At 48.5% G+C, this 21,035-nt stretch overlaps 1 protein-coding gene across 2 annotated transcripts; it reads left to right on the top strand.

The window, feature by feature from the left end:
* Window positions 1-3,908: 3,908 nt before the first annotated feature.
* On the top strand, window positions 3,909-20,657 carry HMGCL (3-hydroxy-3-methylglutaryl-CoA lyase). 2 transcript variants are annotated; one of them, XM_065876755.1, is made up of 9 exons: window positions 3,909-4,059; window positions 8,388-8,471; window positions 10,295-10,402; window positions 11,116-11,211; window positions 12,924-13,072; window positions 15,595-15,658; window positions 17,113-17,301; window positions 18,636-18,761; window positions 19,986-20,657. In XM_065876755.1, the coding sequence occupies exons 1-9, from the start codon at window positions 4,000-4,002 to the stop codon at window positions 20,085-20,087; spliced, it is 978 nt and encodes a 325-aa protein (XP_065732827.1). In that variant the 5' UTR covers window positions 3,909-3,999; the 3' UTR covers window positions 20,088-20,657. The 2 variants fall into 2 exon arrangements, with proteins under 2 accessions (XP_065732827.1, XP_065732835.1); XM_065876763.1 differs by lacking the exons at window positions 12,924-13,072; window positions 15,595-15,658 and having other exon boundaries at window positions 4,000-4,059; window positions 19,986-20,141.
* The last annotated feature ends 378 nt before the right edge of the window (window positions 20,658-21,035 follow it).

Genomic DNA, 21,035 nt, shown 5'->3' with positions numbered 1-21,035 from the left:
CCCCTTACAAAATGGAGGCTCAAGGTGTGTCCCCAACTTTTAAACTTTCTAGATTATATCAAATATCCTTAGTAAGTCTACTATGGAGGATTTATCTCAGTGGAGAGGAGTAAGTTGAACTCCTTGGGTTTGCCTTCAATTCAAATGTCTCAAATAATTCAGTGCTGGGATTACCAGGCCAGGACTGGATAGTTTGCAGTGAAGAGTGGATTGAACCCCTTACAAAATTGTGGCCCAAGGCATGTCTGGACTTTTCAGCCAGGGACTTTGGGAGTCCATGTCCTCCCATCTGCCATCAAAGGATTTTTTCACTGTGCTTATCTTAGAAAACTGATAAAAGTGACTCCCATAGTCTGCTAATGGGCTGAGACTTTTCTGAAGGTAGGCAATCCTGCCACAGTGACCACCAGGGGACGTGTGGTGCAGCTAAGGAGACCTTTTCCAGGCCCAAGACACCGCCCTTGGGGGGACTTTCTTGGGCCATAGACCCAGCCAGTCAACCTCGAGCAGGTGGAAAGGTGGGACTGGGCCTCTGAGGCCCAATGGACTCTACCATCAGTCATCTCAGGGACTTTCCCTCAATTTATTTATTAATTATGTTTTTGCCATGTAAAAAGCAGCTTTATTGAGATATAATTCACATTATACAATTCGCTCATTTAAAATGTACGATTCAGTGGCTTTTAGTATATTCACAGTGTTGTCAATCATTGACACAATCCATTTTAGAATATTTTTATCATCCCCAAAAGAAACCCCGTACCTTTTAGCAGTCACTCTCATCTCCCCTCAACACCCTCCCAGCCCTAGCTAACCACGAATCTACTTCCTATCTCTGTGAATTTGCCCGTTCTAGGTACCTTACACAAGTGGAGGCATACAATATGTGGTCTTTTGTGTCTGCCTTCTTTCAGTTAGTATAATTTTTTCAAGGTCGATGCATGTCGTAACACATATGGGTACTTTATTTCTTTTTATGGCTGAATAATATTCCATTGTATGGGCACACCACCACATTTTATTTACTTATTCATCACTTAATGGACATTTGGGTTGCTTACACTTTCCAGCTAATTAGGAATAGGCTGCTATGAACATCCGTGTACAAGTTTTTTGTGGACATATGTTTTTATTTCTCTTGAGTATATAGAGTGGGATTACTGGGTCAAATGGATTTTTGAAGGCTAATATTCCATCGTACGTATATATCACATCTTGTTTATCCATTCACAAGCTGATGAACACCTGAAATGTTTACACCTTTGGGATATGAGAAATGCTGCTATGAACATTGATGAATAAGTTATTTCTTTGAGTTCCTCCTTTTCAGCTTTCTTGGGTATATACCTAGGAGTGGAATTGCTGGATCGTATGGTAATTTTAAGTTTAGCTTTTTGAGGAATCACCGAACTGTTTTCCACAGCAGCTGCACCATTTATAGTCACCATTTATATAGTCATGTATAAAGATTCCAATTTCTCCACACCCTCACCAACACTTATTTTCTGTCTTTTTGACTATAGCCATCCTAGTGGATGTGGGGAGATTCTTTTATTTTCAAACCACTTTTTAAAGTTACAATATTCCAGGAAATTCATTTCAACGAAGTTTTCAGATTTATTGTCCATAAATTTGTATATTAAACAGTGCAGTGTCTTTAATTCTGTCCTCTTGTTTTATTCATGGCTTTTTTGTGTGTGATCAATGTGCTTATACAATGTTGTCAATTTTATTAGTCTCAAAAAGCCAGTTTTCTTTTTTTTTTAATTGGATGATTCCCTCTCAATTGTAACTCATTTCCCTATATCATTTAATTTTCTACCTTTTATTTTGGCCTTCATTCTACTTACTTGGAGTTTTCCAGTTGTTCTTTTTCTCACATTTTGAATTAAAATAAGATTCCAACTGCAGGTGACCCTAGGCCGACTCTCATACATTTGCTAGTATTACTCTTACAGTAAATATTTGCTTAGTGCCAGCCATGTACCTGGTATTGTGGGCACCACAGTGAACAACCAGTTAAAGTCTTTGATCCATTTTGAGTTAATTTTTGTATGTGGCATCAGGTAAAGATCCAACTTCATTCTTTTGCATGTGGATATCCAATTTTCCCAGCACCATTTGTTGAAAAGACTGTTCTTTCCCCATTGAATGGTCTTGGCATTCTTATTGAAAATTATTTGATCATATATGCAAGGGCTAATTTCTGGATTTTTTTTTTTTTTCGGTACGCGGGCCTCTCACTGTTGTGGCCTCTCCCGTTGCGGAGCACAGGCTCCGAACGCGCAGGCCCAGCGGCCATGGCTCACGGGCTCAGGGGCTCAGGGGCTCAGGGGCTCAGGGGCTCAGGGGCTCAGCCGCTCCGCGGCACTTGGGATCTTCCCAGACCGGGGCACGAACCCGTGTCCCCTGCATCGGCAGGCGGACTCTCAACCACTGCGCCACCAGGGAAGCCCCAACTTGGTTCTTTTTTTTAAAGAACATGTTGGCTCTTCAAGGTCCTTGAGATTCCTTATGAAATGTAGGATTTTTTTTTTCTACTTCTGCCAAAACCATCACTGGGATTTAAATAGGGATTGCAGTGAAACCGTGGATCACTTTTGGGTAGTATTAACATCCTAACAACATTAAATCTTCCAATTCATGAACATGGATATCTTTTCATTTACTTATGTCTTCTTTAATTTCAGCAATGGTTTGTACTTTTCAGGGTACAAGTCTCAAATGTCATATTTATTTTAAATGTCATGCTAGTATTTCGGGGTCAAGTTCAGCCCTCTAGCTGCAGGCTTGAGGATTCTGTCAGTAGTGCTCTGTTATGATGGAGAAAATTTTTGGTGCTGTGGAAGCATAACAAAACACTTATCATGTCTTGTTCTCTCCCTAGCTAAAATCTGAGTCCCTTGAAAACAGGGATAGTGCCTTCTCTGCCTCTCCTGAGAATGCCAGTCAGTGCACTTACTAGTTGGATATCCACCCACCCAGTAACCACAGTAACTACTTACAAAATGCAAATTTGATCGTATCTTCCTGCTTAAAATCCTTCAAAAGCATTGCTATTAGGATAGCTGTTATTAACGTGTTCTCCAAAGCCCTGTGGTACAGTCCCTGTCAATCTCTCCCATCTTAGTAAGAAGACTCCTTCTAACTCCCTGCCGGCTCTCCAGTCATTGTGGCCTTCTTTTCATCTCTCTAAAACAATGTTTTCAAACATTTCTAATTGCAGCCTACAGAAAGAATTTTATTTTATAGTGCAACCTAGCTTGTTATGCATTAACAAACAAAAGTTTTGTAAAGCAGGACAGTACTTAGCTTTACTACTTATACAATGTACTCTGATATTTTCTATTCTATTTCTTTGAAAAAGTACGCACTAAATTGATATTATTACCAATGCGGAACAACACACATTTTGAAAAACACTGCTCTGGGCATTCAATTTCTTTGCCTCGGGTCCTCCGCATATGCTATGCTCTGTCGGGAAAGTTTTTCTTGTATCCTTTTTACCTGGGTAAATTTTACTCATTCTTCAATCAAAGGATGCTTCTCTCTCTGGAGTCGACTGCCTGCATTTAAGTCCTGAAGGTCGTGATGAATGAGTTAATACATGCAAATAACTCAGAACAGTGCGTGGCGAATAGTAATGCTTCATCTTATTAATGCGGAAGGTAATTCTACAACTATTCGTGTGACTGTTAATATCTGTCTTCCCACATCTCCCAGACTACAAACCCATTAAGTCAGAGACTTTGGTTAATTTTTGTTGATCTTTATAGTCCTAGCGCCTCACTTCGTCTGGCACACAAAGGGCGCGCATAAACAACGGCTAGGGAAGCACTGCCCAGAAGAAATAAAAACGTAGACAGACTGGGCACGGAGCCAGCGTAGGGCGTCACCACGGCGCTCCAGAGGCCCCGCCCCACAGGCGGGGCCCCGCCCACCTGACTGTCGTGGTCACGTGGGGCTCCGCTGGGTTGCCGCCGGGGAAGCTGGGTGAAGATGGCGACAGTGAAGAAGGCGCTCATGTGGAGACTGGTGGGCTCGGCGTCCCTCCGGGCTGTAAGTGCCCCAGCCCACCCAGGGGCGGTCCTGAAGGCACCGTGATGGTCAGGGTCGGGGGCTTGGCCCATAGCGGCTGCTCTCTGAGAGGCGAAGCCGGACAGCTCATCAGGCCAGGAGGGTTAGGAGGGCTTTGGAATCTTGGACCCTCTCTGACTCGTCCAAATCCCTTGAGAGGCATGGGGAAACTGAGGCCCAGAGATGGGGAGCGACTCGCCCGGGTTGTGGAGACCTGGGTCGCCATCCCAGGCGTCCTCATTCCCTGGCCAAGGCTCTTTCTGGTGACCCTGGCATGTGTCTCCCTGTAACTGAGCTTCAGACTTCCCCAAGTCCCTCATTAAGGAAAATCATGATTACCCTGCCAGTTCGAGTGGAGAAACCCAGGTCATACCCCTCCGTCCGTCTCCATTTCCAGCTCTTGTTGCATTTGGGGACGCTTGGCGAGCTATCCCAGCGTGCTGAGCAGGACTTAGATCGCGTGTGGCCAGTTGTGATTCCCTTGGAATTGTACTTTGGGCCAGTTTGATCCTGGTGTTTCCATCTCTCGCCCATGCTCAGTGAGTGGAAGGAAAGTGTAGGAGACCTAATTGTATAAAGGGTTGAATACATTGTGTTGGGTAAAGCTCGAGCTGAGATGTCCCAGTGGTTCTGAAGCCACTTTTGCGGTTGAGTGACAGGTCTCTAAACCCTGGTTTTCTTGACTATGACGTGAGAAAACATTACCTCACGGTTGGTTTGGAGATTAAGGAAAACGTAAGTAAAGCATTTAACATTGTTCTAGCTCTTAGTAAGTGATTGCTCAGTTGTTGCCTTAGAGTTTAGGAGGAGTTTAAACTGGTAAAAATTACACTGCCTTGGCAGTAGGGGCGCCTCTCAGAAAACCACTTCAGTGTCTACTAGACCACCTTCCCCCACCGATTGCTCATTGCAAATAAATCCAGTAAGTCCAGCTTGAAAAGTTAAGAAAATTAAATGAGATGGTGGATGCAAATGTGATTTGAAAAAATTCCTGGTGTAATGAAATGCTAGTAGTAGTCCCTCCCTCCATGGGGTAGCTTGCACAGACTTGATGTCAGAACCAGACGGTTAAATCCAAACTTCCTCACTTCCTACCTGTGTGATTTGGGGTTTTCTGAGGCTGTTTCCTCCTCTATGGAATTGGAATAGTGATAGTTCCTGTCATGTAGGGACTAAATGAGGTGCTGATGTCTGGAAGTTAGCACTGGGCTTTAGTCAGTTTTAGCTATTGATAAAGGTACCACAGCTCAGGAGGCTGTGACCCAGGATTTGTGTGGTTAGAGGGGATTATTTCTATGCAGAACTTTACAGAGGGAATGAATTGGGTGTTTAACCAAGGCGAGAGAAGACGGGGGGACCGAAGGGTGGCAGAGGCAACATGGCCTAGGGGTTAAGAGCATAGGCTCTAGATCCACACTGCTGGGTTCAGATATGAGCTCAGTGACTAGCTAACCATGTGACCTTGGGAAAATTACTTAATCTCCTTGGACTTCAGATTTCTCACAGTAAAATGGGGATTATAATTGTTCCTACCTAATAAGGTTGTTGAGAGGATAGTATGGGTTAATATGTAAAAGGCTCTTTTAAGTGCCTGGCAAATAGTAAATGCTTCAATAATAGTAAATGCTTGCTTTGTTGTTAGTATGAAGAGTTGTTATGGGGAAGGAAGTAGAATTGAGTTTATTCTGTTCTCACAAAAGGAACTTGGAAACAGGTTTTACATTCTTTCAACAACATTCACTGGTTATTTATTGAGCCCATATTAGGTAGCAAGGCCTTGGAAACATAACAATGAATAAAACAAAGTCCCTGCCTCATGGAGCTTACATTCCAGTGCGATCCTTTTAGGGTAGTGTACCAGCAGAGGCTGAACATACCTTTTGGAGGGATATTCAACTTGCAGGGACCTTCCAACCTAGCCTATTGACATCCTAAAATTCAGTGGCTCATCACCTTAGTCTCTAGGAAGCTTTACTGGCTAAAACCAAAGCCAATTCAGGTGAGTTGTTTAAGTTCCAGCTGATTCATAGCTGGGAATATTTCCTTCCTTAAGGGTTTCAGGAATTTGGGATCCTTGTCAGATTCTGAGTACCCCTCTCCCCTTGCCCCATTGCAATATGTTTATCCAGAGCAAATCTGGTAAAATGTAATTAATTTAAACAGTATTAAGTAGTACTAAGAAGAATAGAGGAAAGAGGGGAAAAAAGCCTTGTATTACTCGGTGGTGGTGGGGAGGGGGAGATTTCCTATAGAGGACTTTATATAGGACAGACTTTACACAGAGGAGACTCGGGGCCTTTTTTTAATGTCTTCAACTGCTGAAGGTTTTATCTCCTCTCAGACTCACTCTCCTTGTCATCACCCAGCCTATTACAAGAGAACAGAGCCCCGTCCATCCCCACAACCCCACAAAGTCCAAGACTGCTTCTCACCACACTCAGTAATTGCCCTCCTCTGGGGCAGGTATGCCCTTCATGCATTTATTTGTTGTTTTAATAACTATTTAATGAGTGCCTCCTTTGTGCCAAGCACAGTGTCAAACGTGAGAGAAAGTGGAGGTTACGACAAAGTCGCTCATAGATCATACATTCTACTGGAGGAATCATTGAGCAGGCATTATTTGCAGTGCTCTCGAGGAAGTAATTATAGTCCTGAAATAGAAAATAATGAGGGTGAGGGGATTGGTAGCTTTACAAAGGGTAGTCAGAGGGGCCTATCTATGACTGAAAGATGAGAGGGAGCCAGATGTGGGAAGGGCCAGGTGAAGAGCATCCTGGGCAGAGGAACTGTAAGCCCTGAGGCCCTGCTATGGGAGAGAGGCTGGTGGGTCTGGAGTATAGTGACCCATCTGAGGGGTAAGTGCAGAACAGTAGGAACCAGTAATGAGTTCTCGGAGATTGGCAGGAGTCAGATGATAAGAATCTTATAGGCCATGGTGAGTGGGAAAGGAATGAGTCAGGTTTCTGGCTTAGGCAACAGGGTGTATGTGATGCTTCTTACTGAGATAGGAAGACTCAAGTCGGACTGGGCTTTAGGAGTAATTAAAGTTCTGTTTAGGGACATCTGTGTTTGAGAGCACAAATGGGTTTGTTTAAAAAAGCCTAGGGACTTCCCTGGTGGTGCAGTGGTTAAGACGCCACACTCCCAATACAGGGTGGCCCGGGTTCGATCCTTGGTCAGGGAGCTAGATCCCACATGCATGCCGCAACTAAGGAGCCCATATGCCGTAACTAAGGAGCCGATGAGCCACAACTAAGACCCAGCGCAACCAACTAAATAAATATTTTTTTTAAATAATTAAAAAAAATAAAAACCTAAATACTCAACTGTCAGGTGGTTGGAAATGGGTCTGGACTAAAGGAGAGTTGGAAATGGCCCTGTACTGGGAGCATGAATCACTTACTCCAGAGGTCCCCAACCCTCGGGCCATGGACCAGCATCGGTCTGTGGCCTGTTAGGAACCAGGCCGCACAGCAGGAGGTGAGCGGTGGGCAAGTGAGCGAAGCTTCATCCGCCGCTGCGAATCACTCCCATTACCGCCTGAGCTCCGCCTCCCGTCAGATCAGCGGCGGCATTAGATTCTTACAGGAGCGCGAGCCCTACTGTGAACTACACATGCGAGGGATCTAGGTTGCTCGCTCCTTGTGAGAATCTAATGCCTGATGATCTGATGTGGAGCTGAGGCGGTGATGCTAGCGCTGGGGAGCAGCTGCAAATACAGATTATCATTAGCAGAGAGGTTTGACTGCACAGAGACCATAATAAATCAGTTGCTTGCAGACTCATATCAAAACCCTATCGGTGAGTGGCAAGTGACAAACTGCATCTTATGGAGTAGACTGGACATAAGCCACACACTTCAAGTGTCACTGTCTCCCATCGCCCCCAGATGGGACCACCTAGTTGCAGGAAAACAAGCTCAGGGATCCCACTGATTCTGCATTACGATGAGTTGCATAATTATTTCAGTATATATTACAATGTAATAATAGAAATAAATGTAATGTGCTTGAATCGTCCCGAAACCATCCCCTCCCCCACACACACAGTCTGTGGAAAAATTGTCTTCCACGAAACCATTCCCTGGTGCCAACAAGGTTGGGGACTGCTGTCTTATTCTATTCCTGTTTCTAAGTGAATTTTTTTTGTTGTTCTTGATTCTAAAACAGAGCAAATGTGAATTAAAGGGTGAGAAATATTGCTTCTTGTCTCAGTATTAGTGAAGATGGATACATTCTTTAAGATTTGCCCCCCTGGAGAATTGTGACAATTTCCTCCTGTTACTTTTTGTTTCCTCTTTTAAACCGAAGGTTAGCACCTCATCTGTGGGTACTTTCCCAAAGCAAGTGAAAATTGTGGAGGTTGGTCCCCGAGACGGACTACAAAATGAAAAGGTAAGGATGGAAATCAACCAAAAAAGTTTTTGCAGGCTTCGAGAGTTCCACGTGGGGGGTGCAGAACTATACCCAACGTAGAGCCGGGTCGGGGAGGCCAGGCAGGCACCTGTGACAGTTCAGCCACAAGTGTTGTAACCCCGGGTCCACCTTAAGGCCCTGTGGGGGTGGGGGTGGGGGCGGACGGTAAGTGCTGCAGGAGTGCAGAGGGAAGGTGAGGGCGTGCCTTTGATCCAGCAATTGCACATAAGGGGATTTGTCCAAAGGAAGCCATGAAAGTCACATGCAAAGATTTAGCCTTGCGGATGTTCCTTAAAACCCTGTTGTAACAGCAGAACAGTTGGAAACAACCTAAATGTTCAGTAGGAGGAAAGAGAACTCAAATCCATTAATGACTTCATAAAATGGAATATTGTGAAGCCGTTAATAATATAGGAGTATATTAAGATGTAATCAGATCATAAGATAGTGTCTCTCTCTCTATATATTTAATCTTATACTTTGTGTGTAAGAAACAAAAAAGTTTATATATGTGTGGGAGCATCTGCCTAGAAAAGGATCATAGAACAGTGCTGTCCAGTAGAACTTCCTGTGAAGACAGAAGTGTTCTAGGCTTGAGCTGTCCCGTACAGTAGCCACTAGACACGTGTAGCTGTTGAGCACTTGAAATGTGACTAGTGTGGCTGGGGAATTGAATTTTTTTATGTAATTTTAATTAATTAAAATTTAAATAGCCACGTATGGCTCATGTCTAATGTACTGGACTGTACAGATCTAGAAAGTTACCTATCAGGGTATTAAGAGTGTTATCTCTGGGAGGTTTTAAGGGTGGTTTTCTTTTGTTTTTGGCATGTTTTTCTGAAATAATCATGTATTAATTATTTTTTCAATAAGAAAACCTCTTAAAAAAAATTTTTTTTAAAGCATGATCAGCCTACCTTTAATAGTGAGTGTTGGTTGGAAACAATAAGCTGTAAACTCTCTGAGGACAGGATCATGTCTGTTCTGCTCACCGCTGTATCTGTAACTCCTAGCACAATCCTTGGAACATAGAAGGCTCTCAAAAATTACTTGTGGAATAGATTAAATTAAAGCAGTGGGAGAGAAATTGGGGGTGGAAGGGCCTGGCGAGAAGGACTTGGAGTTTTTAGGATTTTTGACCTAATCCTGTAAGTACTAGGGAGCCATGGAAGGCTTTTGAGCAGGAGAGTGAGATAATGGAGACTGTGTTTTAGAAGGATTCCTGTGTGGGAGGAATTGGTAGAGTGACTGTGACCATGCCGTAACATACATGGGATAATGATGGTAGATTTGGAGATAGGAGTCCACAGAGTCTGGTGAGCAGCTAGACATGGTGAGGGACAGAGAAGCAGTAGGCTGATCATGTGAGGATGAGATCCTGTGCCAGCTGAGAGACAGAAGGGGGAGGCTGTGACCCTTTGGAGGCCACATCTCATAGGACCCAGAAGGTTAGTCATCTCTGCCCTTTCAGGCCATGGCACTTTGTTTATGATGGAGTCATAAAGCAACAAAAATTTAGTTTAAAAGTCTATATGACAGGAAAATATTGTCTCCATGTCAGTATTAACTCATTTTCAAGTGAGAAACTGCTTCCACTGCAAAATGCTATCTGTAGAATTCGAAGACAAGCCTTGTTCTGCACCTGTTGGCCAGGATTACATGTGAACTCATGTTAGTGTTTGAAAGTTGAGATAGTGAAGTGCTTGCTGTAGTAAAAGCTTTGAACTAACAGGCTGCATTCTGAGACCATTTTATGACTGACTTTGCCAACCTGTCTTTTCTGGTTTTTCTCTGCATTACAGAATATTGTACCTACTCCAATGAAAATCAAACTGATAGACATGCTTTCCGAAGCAGGACTCCCTGTTATAGAAGCCACCAGCTTTGTGTCTCCCAAATGGGTTCCCCAGGTGAGCCCCAGCCCTCAGGCATGTCTCAGATGAGAGGGATGTAAAGTTTTGCACTTGCCCCGGCAGTCAGTAGAAGTCGGGAACGTAGGTTTCCAGGTCTCTGGCTTTGAGAGCTCTCCGTGCTTCATAGTAGCATGTACAGCAAAAGAGCATGCCCCGGGAGGGAGGCGGCTTGGATTCAGTCTTGGCCCTGCCCCGACTTGCGTGGTGAGCTTGGTGAGGCCTTCCGCTCTCCAGCTTCAAGATGACCTCTCAGGTCTCTTCTGGCTCTAAGAAGTCTAGAACCTCTAGGCCTGTCTAGAGATGTGGCTTCTGCGTTTGTGAAGGGGAAAGACTGGCGACTCCTGCTTCACAGAGATAGTCAAGTGGGAAGAAAGATCCTGTTCCGACTGAGTTAGATGGCACTGAGCACGGTGCCCGGCTCGGAGCACGTTCTCAGCAAACGGCTACAAGTACCATTGCTGCAGTTGCTCCTTATGTAGAGTGGACAGTGTCAGCCGTGTGGAGAGACTGGGGATCTCACCCATGCCAAGGAGCCTTCTCGCTCGTGAGCAGTCAAACAAATAGTAAGAGCGTTGGGGAGACTCAGCTCTGCGAGAGGACTCATTCTGCAAGGGTCCTGGAGAACAGAGATTTTGTGCTAAAACGTTTTTCTCTACCTGAACTCTGCCTGCCCTTGGCGGTGACTTGGCAGTGTCTCCTTTGGCTCTCAGATGGCTGACCACGCTGAAGTCATGAAGGGCATCCAGAAATTTCCCGGCATCAGCTACCCAGTGCTGACCCCAAATTTCAAAGGCTTCCAGGCAGCGGTAAGAGACCTGTTTTTGGTGGGGGCCCCTGAAATGAGATTGATGGCATTGGCCTCTGTCTTGTCCCTGGGCTCAGTCCCTGTCCCAGGATGTCTGTCTGAATGACTTGTCTCCAGCAGTGATGGGCACCGTCAGACAGACCTGGGGGCAGTCCTGGCACTGCCACTCCCAGCTCTCTGATCTTGACAAGCTGCTAAACCTCTCTGAGCCTCAGGTTCTGCCTATAAAATAAGGTTAATGATGGTACCTAACATTGTGAGGATTTCAGAAGATAGGATGCACATGAGTTGCTTAGTAAGAGCCTGGTAGAAGATAAGTGCTTAATAAACGTTAGCTCTTGTTGTTGTTGCCCATCTCCTCTTTAAAAAAAGGTGATCGAGCTCTCCACAAGAGTTAAAGGTGGTTGCTAGTATCTGTCAACTTTCTTATAATTTTACATGAGAACGTCATCGGAGATGTTGATTCTGAATTTAGGCAAAAAGCTTCTTTTAAGAGTGACTTCCAGGGCTTCCCTGGTGGCGCAGTGGTTGAGAGTCTGCCTGCCGATGCAGGGGACACGGGTTCGTGCCCCGGTCCGGGATGATCCCACATGCCGCGGAGCGGCTGGGCCCGTGAGCCATGGCCGCTGAGCCTGCACGTCCGGAGCCTGTGCTCCGCAACGGGAGAGGCCACAACAGTGAGAGGCCCGCGTACCGCAAAAAAAAAAAAAGAGTGACTTCCAGGGTGGTGACGGCAGCAGCAGTGTTGGTCCTTGGGGAAGGCCAAGGCTTCTTTTTTATTGAGATATAACTCACTGTATTAATTTCCTAGGGCTGCCATTATAAAATATGAAAAATCTAGGTGGCTTAAAACAATAGAAGTGTATTCTCTCACAGTTCTGGAGGCTAGAAGTCATAAATCAAGGTGTCAGTAGGGTTGGTTCCTTCTTTTTTTTTTTTAATTTATTTATGTATTTATTTTTGGTTGCGTTGGGTCTTTGTTGCTGTGCGTGGGCTTTCTCTAGTTGCAGCGAGCAGGGGCTACTCTCCGTTCTGGTGCGCAGGCTTCTCATTATGATGGCTTCTCTTGTTGCAGACCATGGGCTCTAGGCATGCGGGCTCAGTAGTTTTGGCTCACGGGCTCTAGGTGTGTGGGCTCAGTAGTTGTGGCTCGGGGGCTCTAAAGTGCAGGTTCAGTAGTTGTGGCTCACGGGCTTAGTTGCTCCGCGGCATGTGGGATCTTCCCGGACCAGGGCTCGAACCCATGTCCCCTGCGTTGGCAGGTGTATTCTTAACCACTGCGCCACCAGGGAAGCCCAGGTTGGTTCCTCTGAGGTCTCTGAGAGAGAATCTTTCCACGCCTCTCTCCTAGTTTCTGGTGATGATTGGCAATCCTCAGTGTTCCTCCGCTTTTAGGTGCGTCACTCCAGTATCTGCTTCCCCCTCGCTGGCCTTTCCTCTGTGTCTGTCTTCACATGGGCGCAATCGTATAAGGGAAGAGGGACTAATGTGACTTCATCTTAGCTATTACATCTACAATGACCCTATTGCCAAACAAGGTCATGTTCTGAGGTACTGGGGGTCAGCATTTCAACATGTCTTTGGGAAGGACACAAATCAACTTATAATATTCATATATCATAAAATTCACCATTAGACAAAGGTTTTTGCCACTCTGTGTGGGTATTCCTTGAAGAGAAAAATGCTGAAAGGAATTCACCTGGCCGTTGGCAGGTTGCTGCCGGAGCCAAGGAAGTGGCTGTCTTTGGAGCTGCCTCCGAGCTCTTCAGCAAGAAGAACATCAACTGCTCCATAGATGAGAGCGTGCAGCGGTTTGACGAAATCTTGAAGGCAGCTCGGGCAGCCAGTATCCCTGTGCGGGGGTGAGTCTGACCACATTGGTGCTGCCTCTCTTTATTTCCTCAGTACCATTCTGGAATAGGGCCAGGCTCTAACTCCAGTGACCATGCCTCACAGACTCCTTATCCTGGGTGCAGGCAGCCCAAGCTCCACACCCAGACATCTTTTCCCAAGTAAATTTGGTCAGAAGAAATCCTGGCAAGTGCTTTCTCCAAACCTGATTTTTGGGTCAGTTCACCAGAGGAATCTAGCAGGACAGACACTAAACAGGGTTTGTGGAGGTCAGTTTAATCCTGGCTCCACCACCAACTCTTCACACATCCCTGAGGAATCCCCTTGGCCTCTAAGACGTCTCCGACGTCACGTCTTTAATAGCAGTAGTGACAGGCGTTGTCCATGTATTATCTAATTGTAGCGTCACAATCGCCCAGCAAGGAGGCCTCTGTCCCCACTTCCAGATGACAAAATTGAGGCTCAGGAAGGATGAAGAGTCTGCTGTAAGGTCACACAGCAAACTGCAGCCAGAACGCTGTTTCAGGAATACACATCTGATCACATCACTCCCTGGTTAAAAACCTGGGAGTGACTCAACTCCAGGCTTTTCGACGTGGTTTACAAGCCCCTGCATTTTTCAGCCCCTGTCACTCTCTGCAGCTCACATCCCTCTTCTGGCCCTGCTTCCTCAGCACACCGCAGTCCGGCCAGCTGGACTGTCTTCCCATTTGTCACATGGCCCAGTTCTCTCCTGCCTCTGGGCCTTTGCACGTGCTTTCTGTAGACTCAGGACACTCTTCCTTCTACATCCTACTTGTCAGGGCTAACTCCTGCTCATCTTCAGGTCCTCTCATGGATGCCAGTTTCTCCACGAAGCTTTCTCTTCCCTTAGGTGGAGTTGGTGTCCCTCCTCTGGGCTCCCAGAGTCCCCTGAACATCCTCTAACAAAGCACTTACCTGCTTGTTAAATTCTCCTCTGCCTCCCATCGCCCACTAGACTCTGCTCTCCGTGAGGGCAGAGCCCACCTCAGTCCCTGCTGTACTCCCTCTCCCAGCTCTGGGCCTAGCACATAGTAGGTGCTCAGGAACCGACGGGCGGATAGATGGATGGGGAAGCAAGGGCATGTCAGGTCTTCCTGACTCCCAAGCCTGTGCTCTTTCCTCAGTATTTCTTTAGCTTTTCTGTGCTCAGCAGTGATTGGAGAGTAAGAAGAAGGATTAAGATGAAAAAATACACTGAGATGTTTGAGTCTGAGATGTATTTATCCAGCGGACATTTATTATGCCTCATAATACGCAGAGTACTTTGTAAGACTCTAAAAGGTTTTAATGGAGCCTCAGCCTGAATGGGGTGGGTGGACATAGAAGCTGGCTACACCCAAGATCCAGACTCCTCACCGTAACTCGCAAGACCCAAGATCAAGCCGGTGGCCTCCTCTCCAACCTCATGTTGTACTTCTTTGCCCCTTGCTGCCCGTACCTCAGCTGTTTTGTCCTTTGTTCTGTGTCTTGAACACACCTACTCTTCGGTCTCAGGGACCCTACGCTGGTTCTTCTCTCTGCCCGGAACATGGCTCTCCTCCCATCTCAGCTCCAGCTTCGCGTCCTCACAGAGGTCTTCTGGGCCATCCTACTGTTGTTGGCCTCCTCTGGTTGCTCCTGTCACACTTCCCTTATCTTTCCTTCATAGCACGTCACTTTTTGAGATTATGTCCTTCCCTTATTAGACATTTTGTTTGTTTGTTTGCTTGCTGTACGCGGGCCTCTCACCGCTGCGGCCTCTCCCGTTGCGGAGCACAGGCTCCAGACGCGCAGGCTCAGCGGCCATGGCTCACGGGCCCAGCCGCTCTGGGGCATGTGGGATCTTCCTGGACCGGGGCACGAACCCGTGTCCCCTGCATCGGCAGGCGGACTCCCAACCACTGCGCCACCAGGGAAGCCCTAGATCACTCTTTTATCGCTGTCTGCCTACCTGAAACCTTAAGCTCTGTGGCGGTGGGGATCTTTTCAGTCTTGCTCACTGCGCTTCCCCAGTGCCTGGCACACTGTGGGCAGCTCGGTATATATCAGTTGAATAAATGAGTGTTTGAACCCTCTGGCCACTCAGCCGGAGCAGCCGGTCCCTTGGCCCTCGGCTGGCCCAGCTTTTTCGTTCCCGCTTTGCTTTCACCCGTCCTTAGTCCTCTCCCGAGCGTGGCCCCACTCCGTGCGGCTCCGCTGGCTGCCCATAGTGCCCTCTTTAGCTTCTTCTCCCCTTTGGTTGGTCTCTGGCTGCCTTTCTGTGTGTCGCCTGCTTCCTGAACTACAGGCCTGTTAGTTTCCTGCCCTCCCTGCTGTGGCGCTGCACTGACCGCTCCTGGCACTGAGCAGCACTGCCTTCGCCCGCTCGCCGGCATTGAGTTAGCCTCTCAGCCAGGCCCTTGGCCTCCCGCCTGGCTTCAGGTTTGGGTGCAGGCTAACCAGGGATGTGTGTCAAGCAGCCACCCTGCCCCAGCTCTGCTGGCCAAAGAGCCCGGGGGCACTGACACCAATCCTCCCTGTTTTCCCACAGGTACGTCTCCTGTGTGCTCGGGTGCCCCTACGAAGGGAAGATCTCGCCGGCTAAAGTAGCTGAGGTGTGTGTGGGGGGGCGGATTTCGTGAGCTTTGGCTCCCGTGCCTGCCCCTGAGTGCGTAGGTTGCTGTCGCCACACTTTCATGGTGGGTCACGGATTTCATTTCTTTGCCCAGCTCCTTCATTAAGCCCCTCTGAGAGCACAGCCCTGTGCTCACCCCTGGAGGGCCACCTCCTAGCCTGGCATGGAGTCTCCGAAGCCCCTGCCCTCTACCCCAGGGTGAAAGCCCCTGACTCAGTTTCCAGTCTGGTCAGTGGACAGGTGAGGTGAAGTGAGAACCCTCTGCAGAGGGGTTCCTTGTAGTGGCTGGAGAGCCATTGACATCCTCTGAGAATAACACAGGGCGGGAAGTGAACGTGAACAGCCCAAGAACTTATGTCATTTTGTCCTCAAAAGCACCCAGCAAATTTGGTGTTATTGTTATTCCATTTTACAGTTGAGGAAACAGACTAACTTGCCATGCAGGTTGCAAATGGTGAAACCAGGTCTCATCCCCCACCTGCGTACCTCTAAAGCCCTCTTGCTCTTCCCACACACCAGGTAGCACCCGGAAGTGAGCACTGGTAACAGTAGCAACTGCTTATTGAGAGTGGCTGCTGTCGTCCAGAATCTCAGCCTCCTGTTGCCGCCAGTCCTCCCTGTATCCTGCAAAGGCTCGTCACTGTTTTTCAGAAGCAGAAGCTGAAGCTCAGGAAAGTTAGGTCCGTTGCCAAGGTCCCATAGCTAGTGAGCAGCGGAACTGGGGTTTTACTTCAGCATCACGTCACTCCCGAGCCTGCCGCTTCTGCTACACCCGCTGCCGCCCCCTGGCTGCCATGGCTCCTTGTCATTCTGCCCACATGGGCAGTCGCGGAGGGGGCTCACCGATTTCTTTATCCATCAGACCACCGTTGAGTATCACCACATTCCTGACCCCACCTCCGCCTTCCCCCCGCTTCTCCAGCACAGCAGTGTGGAGCAGCGTCTCCTCAGGTGGGGCATATACTGCTCTGGTTTTGCAGTGGTTTTAGGGGTTGACAAATGCGCTTCTAAAAATTTTAATAGTTATGTACTTCTCTTAAAAATATATAACTAGCACCCCAGACCCATGATTTCACACATCTTCCTACCAAGGATAGAGCTACGCGAAAGGAATCAGTTCTACTGATTCTGGTCCCTGGGTCTGACACAGTGTGTGAAGGTGGTTAAGTGGAGGACTGGATGGAGTTTGAGGCACGCACGGGAGGAAAGCACAGGGGTTGGGGCCCCAGGGCCCGCACCCAGTGGCCAGCTCTGCTCCTTACGTCCCAGTCTCCTGACAAGTAGAAGGAGGATCGTCATTCCCACTCATAAAGTTGTAAGGAGTCTGTGGTCTGATAGGAATTTAGTGTCTCACACGTGGAGGTGTTCTGCGTAGGGTAAGGACCCCTGGCTTGAGGAATCTGGGGTCCTCCCAGCGCCTGCTTGTTTCCCCAGGTTGCCAAGAAGATGTACTCAGTGGGCTGCTATGAGATCTCTCTGGGAGACACCATTGGCGTGGGCACCCCTGGGACCATGAAGGATATGCTGTCCGCTGTCATGCATGAGGTGCCAGTGGCTGCCCTGGCTGTCCACTGCCATGACACCTATGGCCAGGCCCTGGCCAACACCTTGATGGCCCTGCAGGTAATCAGGGCATGTCCCAGAGTAGAGGCACGTGTCCATCCTCCCGAAGGGTATGGTGGCAGGACAGCTATGTTTCATTTATTCTCTCAGCAAGCATTCACTGTGGCGAAGGCCCACACCTGTGTGCCAGGCCGCGGCTGGCCATGGCGGACACAAACATGTGACCCTGCCCTGAAAGTGCCTGCATCTGTCTGTTAGGAGAGACAGTCGAGACTCAGGTGATAATCCTAAGGCACTGTGACAGATGCCACGCAGGGAGGAAGCCTGGGGCTCCACAAGGCCCCGGTCCCAGCTGGGGAGGTCAGGGGGGATTCGCCAGGGGAGGCTTGAAGGACACGAAACAGTTAAGCAGTTGAAAAAGGGAAGGAAAGGTGACCAGGCAGCACTGCTGTAAGACTAAGGTGGGGTCAGGGAGGACTCAGGTGCCCCGGCCCCGCCCTAGCACACAGGGCTGTGAGTGCGCGCGCGTGTGCCCGTGTGTAGCGAGAGCGGGCAGGAAGTAGGGAGGGAGGCAGAGGTCACTCAGAGGGAGAACCTTTAACGCTGTTCCCCAAAGATTGGACTAAGAGCTCAGATTGGGTTTCTTTTGAGGCTTGCTTCTTGCGGGCTGGCCCAGAACGAGGGTCCCATGGCCCAGCAGCCCCTTAGATGGAAATTTCCGAGTGTCTGACCACAGGCTGCCTTGCTGTAGTGATAGTCTGGGTCCAGCCGGTTGTCTTCAGGTTAGCTAGAGCAATCCGGGGCCACCTTATTTTTCCCCCTCTTTCTAGTTCTCATGTTACCTCCTTGAGGCTCATGTCTTTAAGCCAGATGATTGTATTACCTTCTGGGTCTGTTTTCTCAGAGTTGAGGTTTAAGGAGAGAGGAGAAAATGGAACAGTCATATTAGGAAAGTGGGGCGACTGACCTAGAGAAATGGGATAGGCCCCTGTGGGGTTAGAGGCTTGATGTGGGGTGAGGGAGTGGGGGCGGGGGTGAGTGAGCACAGTAAGCAACAGGGGTCTGAAACCTCAACAGTGGGAGAGGGTTAGTTTAGGTCGGTGATCGGGAAGGGCCCCTCTGAGGAGGTGGCTCTTAGGCTGAGAAGGAGAAGGTGAGGAGTTGACCATGAAAGGAAGGAGGGTGGATATTCCTGGCAGAGGAAACAGTGTAGCATAAAAGACTCACACTGTTTTAGGAACTAAAAAGAGGAACAGTTTCTTTCAGTGGGATTTTCACGTCGACAGAATCATAAGCCAAAGAATTTCAGGCAGCAGATGGTAGGTTTACAAGAACCAGCTTTGTGGGCTCTGGTCCCCGCGGTGACAGCCACGTTTCACCATCCTTGTTTGCAGATGGGAGTGAGTGTCGTGGACTCTTCTGTGGCGGGACTCGGAGGCTGTCCCTATGCACACGGAGCATCGGGAAACTTGGCCACCGAGGACCTGGTCTACATGCTGGCCGGCTTGGGCGTTCACACGGTAATGTCACCTGCCTCCCGGTGGCGGCAGCCCTGAACTGACCAGAGCTCTGCCTGAAGCCGGAGGACAGAAGCTGCTGGGTTTGTTCAGGGTTTTTGTGGTGGTGCTGGTGCAGTTAAGAGAAGGGTGCCAAGGGATTAGGGCCGTTCTGTCATATGTTTTGGGATAACAGAGCGTGGCAGATGGAGGCCACGAGGAGGCAGGCCCTCAGTGTGAGTCTGACGGTTCAGTCTGAGGGGGCACGGGGGGGTGTAGGGAAAGAGCCCTGAAAGGGTAAAGCCATGACCTGAAGCGAGTCGGTTTCCTCTGGACCTTTGTTTTGTTCTCTGAAAAATGAGGGCAGTAGAATTAGCCCCCCAGGGCTCTGCCGGAGTCAGTAAGGGCCCTCAGTGTGGGTTGGAAGCAGTGTAGCATCTGTGCTTTTGGATTAGACAGAACTGGGTTTAAAACCTAGTCCTGTCACTCACAGGCTGTGTGACCTGACAGATTACTTCACAGCTCTGGGCCTAGGAAATGGGAATAACAGCACCTATCTCACAGAGTCATTATGAGGATAAGAAAATGTGGAATGCTTGGCCCAGAGCTAAGCAGATAGTACGCATCAGTAAATAGCTATTGTTATCAAGAGGTTTTCAGTGTGGCCCTTTTAGGTTTTTTTTTTTTTTTTTTTTTTTAATTTTTCACTTATTTATTTTTGGCTGCGTTGGGTTACGTTGCAGGGTTTCTCTAGTTGTGGAGAGCGGAGGCTACTCTTCGTTGCAGTGCGTGGGCTTCTCATTGTGGTGGCTTCTCTTGTAGCGGAGCACGGGCTCTAGAGCGCAGCCTCAGTAGCTGTGGCACACAGGCTTAGTTGCTCCGTGGCACGTGGGATCTTCCAGACCAGGGATCGAACCTGTGTCCCCTGCACTGGCAGGCAGATTTTTATCCACTGTGCCACCAGGGAAGCCCTTAGTTGGTGTTTTTACTCCTGTTTCTCTCTGCCTCACGGTCCTTACTTCAGTATTCAGTGTTTGACCACGGTGGGCCAGGCCTGTGCTAGACTCTGGAGTTGGAGAACCCCACATGCCACGAGGACACCACCTCACAGGCAACTGGTATTCCGTCGTCAGAGGAACAAGGGCCTGGTTGTCTTCACCCTTACACAGTTTTCTGTCCAGTCTGATGTTTCCCTGGGTGTTGAGGGCATGTCGTGACTTACTGCATCCTCTAACTTGTTTCTCAAAGGGTGTGAACCTCCAGAAGCTCCTGGAAGCTGGGGCCTTTATCTGTCAAGCCCTGAACAGAAGAACCAGCTCCAAAGTGGCTCAGGCTACCTGTAAACTGTGAGCCCCTTGCCCCCCAAAGCCCTGGGGACTGTGTGGGAATAAGGACATGTGTGGATGACTCACAGATGGGCGTGTGGAAATGGGAATGAAATCAACAGGAGTAGGCACCTCACTGCCAGCTCTGCAGCTAGATCTCCTGGCGGAAAGGAGGTGGACTGGAGTTGCCTTGCCTCAGGCCCTCCCTGCCTGACCTGAGTATGAGTAAGAGGCTTGGGCAGCTGGAGGTCTCCCTTCATCATGGACCCAAAGGCCCGGGAGTTGGATGCCTAAAGGCACTTGGGAACCCAATTCTCTGACTTGGGTTGATCCTCAAGTCTCATCTCTGGGTGAATCCTGCCAGTTGGCCACTCTACACAGCTTGATGCTGCCATATCCTTGGGGCCATCGCTCGCTGACTTTGTAGGGCAAAGGGGCAGGGAGGAATTTTTCCCTCAGCTGGCAGAGGGCATTTGGTGAAGGGGTGAGGGCTGAGCTGTGGTGGCCACCTGCCAACTCCAGCACCTCTGGAAAATCTCCACTTTGTACATGATTGTTGAAAGCAGCTTATGTAATTAAAGGTTTAATGACATAACCATTCCAGTGTTCTGTGGTACAGATGTGTGTACATAGGGGAGAGAGAATAAAGCATCTTTTCAACATTTCCTCTAAGAGGAAAACACAGACTTCAGTTTATTAATCTCTGAATTTTCTCCCTCTTTCCCTTCTTGAGAATTGGGGAGGTCGATGGTAATGACAGCGCTGACCAGAGCACCCTGGGGAGGTTGTTTCTGAGGCTCGTGGCTCTGTGACCTGGGCTGTTACACAAGGTCCTCTGGGCCTGGGCAGGTGCAGCTCTGGGCGCACTCAGCTCTCGGGACCTCAGCCTCTCCTGCCTGTCAGCGTCCTTGCTGGACTCGGGCAGGCCCAGGGCACTCAGGCTGTGGGACACACGTGTGCATTTCTTCCTTTG

Source organism: Phocoena phocoena, chromosome 1 (genome assembly GCF_963924675.1).
Source record: "Phocoena phocoena chromosome 1, mPhoPho1.1, whole genome shotgun sequence".
Lineage (NCBI taxonomy): Eukaryota > Metazoa > Chordata > Mammalia > Artiodactyla > Phocoenidae > Phocoena > Phocoena phocoena.
The sequence above is the reverse complement of the archived record's forward strand: the minus strand, read 5'-3'. Positions and strand labels throughout refer to the sequence as shown.

What these genes read in the sequence shown, in the direction of transcription:
- HMGCL (XM_065876755.1), top strand. Translation starts at nt 4,000, where the DNA reads ATGGCGACAGTGAAGAAGGCGCTCATGTGGAGACTGGTGGGCTCGGCG. An exon ending in GCTCGGCGTCCCTCCGGGCT is followed by an intron (nt 4,060 to 8,387) that starts GTAAGTGCCCCA and finishes TTTAAACCGAAG; the next exon opens with GTTAGCACCTCATCTGTGGG. An exon ending in TCAAAGGCTTCCAGGCAGCG is followed by an intron (nt 11,212 to 12,923) that starts GTAAGAGACCTG and finishes GGCCGTTGGCAG; the next exon opens with GTTGCTGCCGGAGCCAAGGA.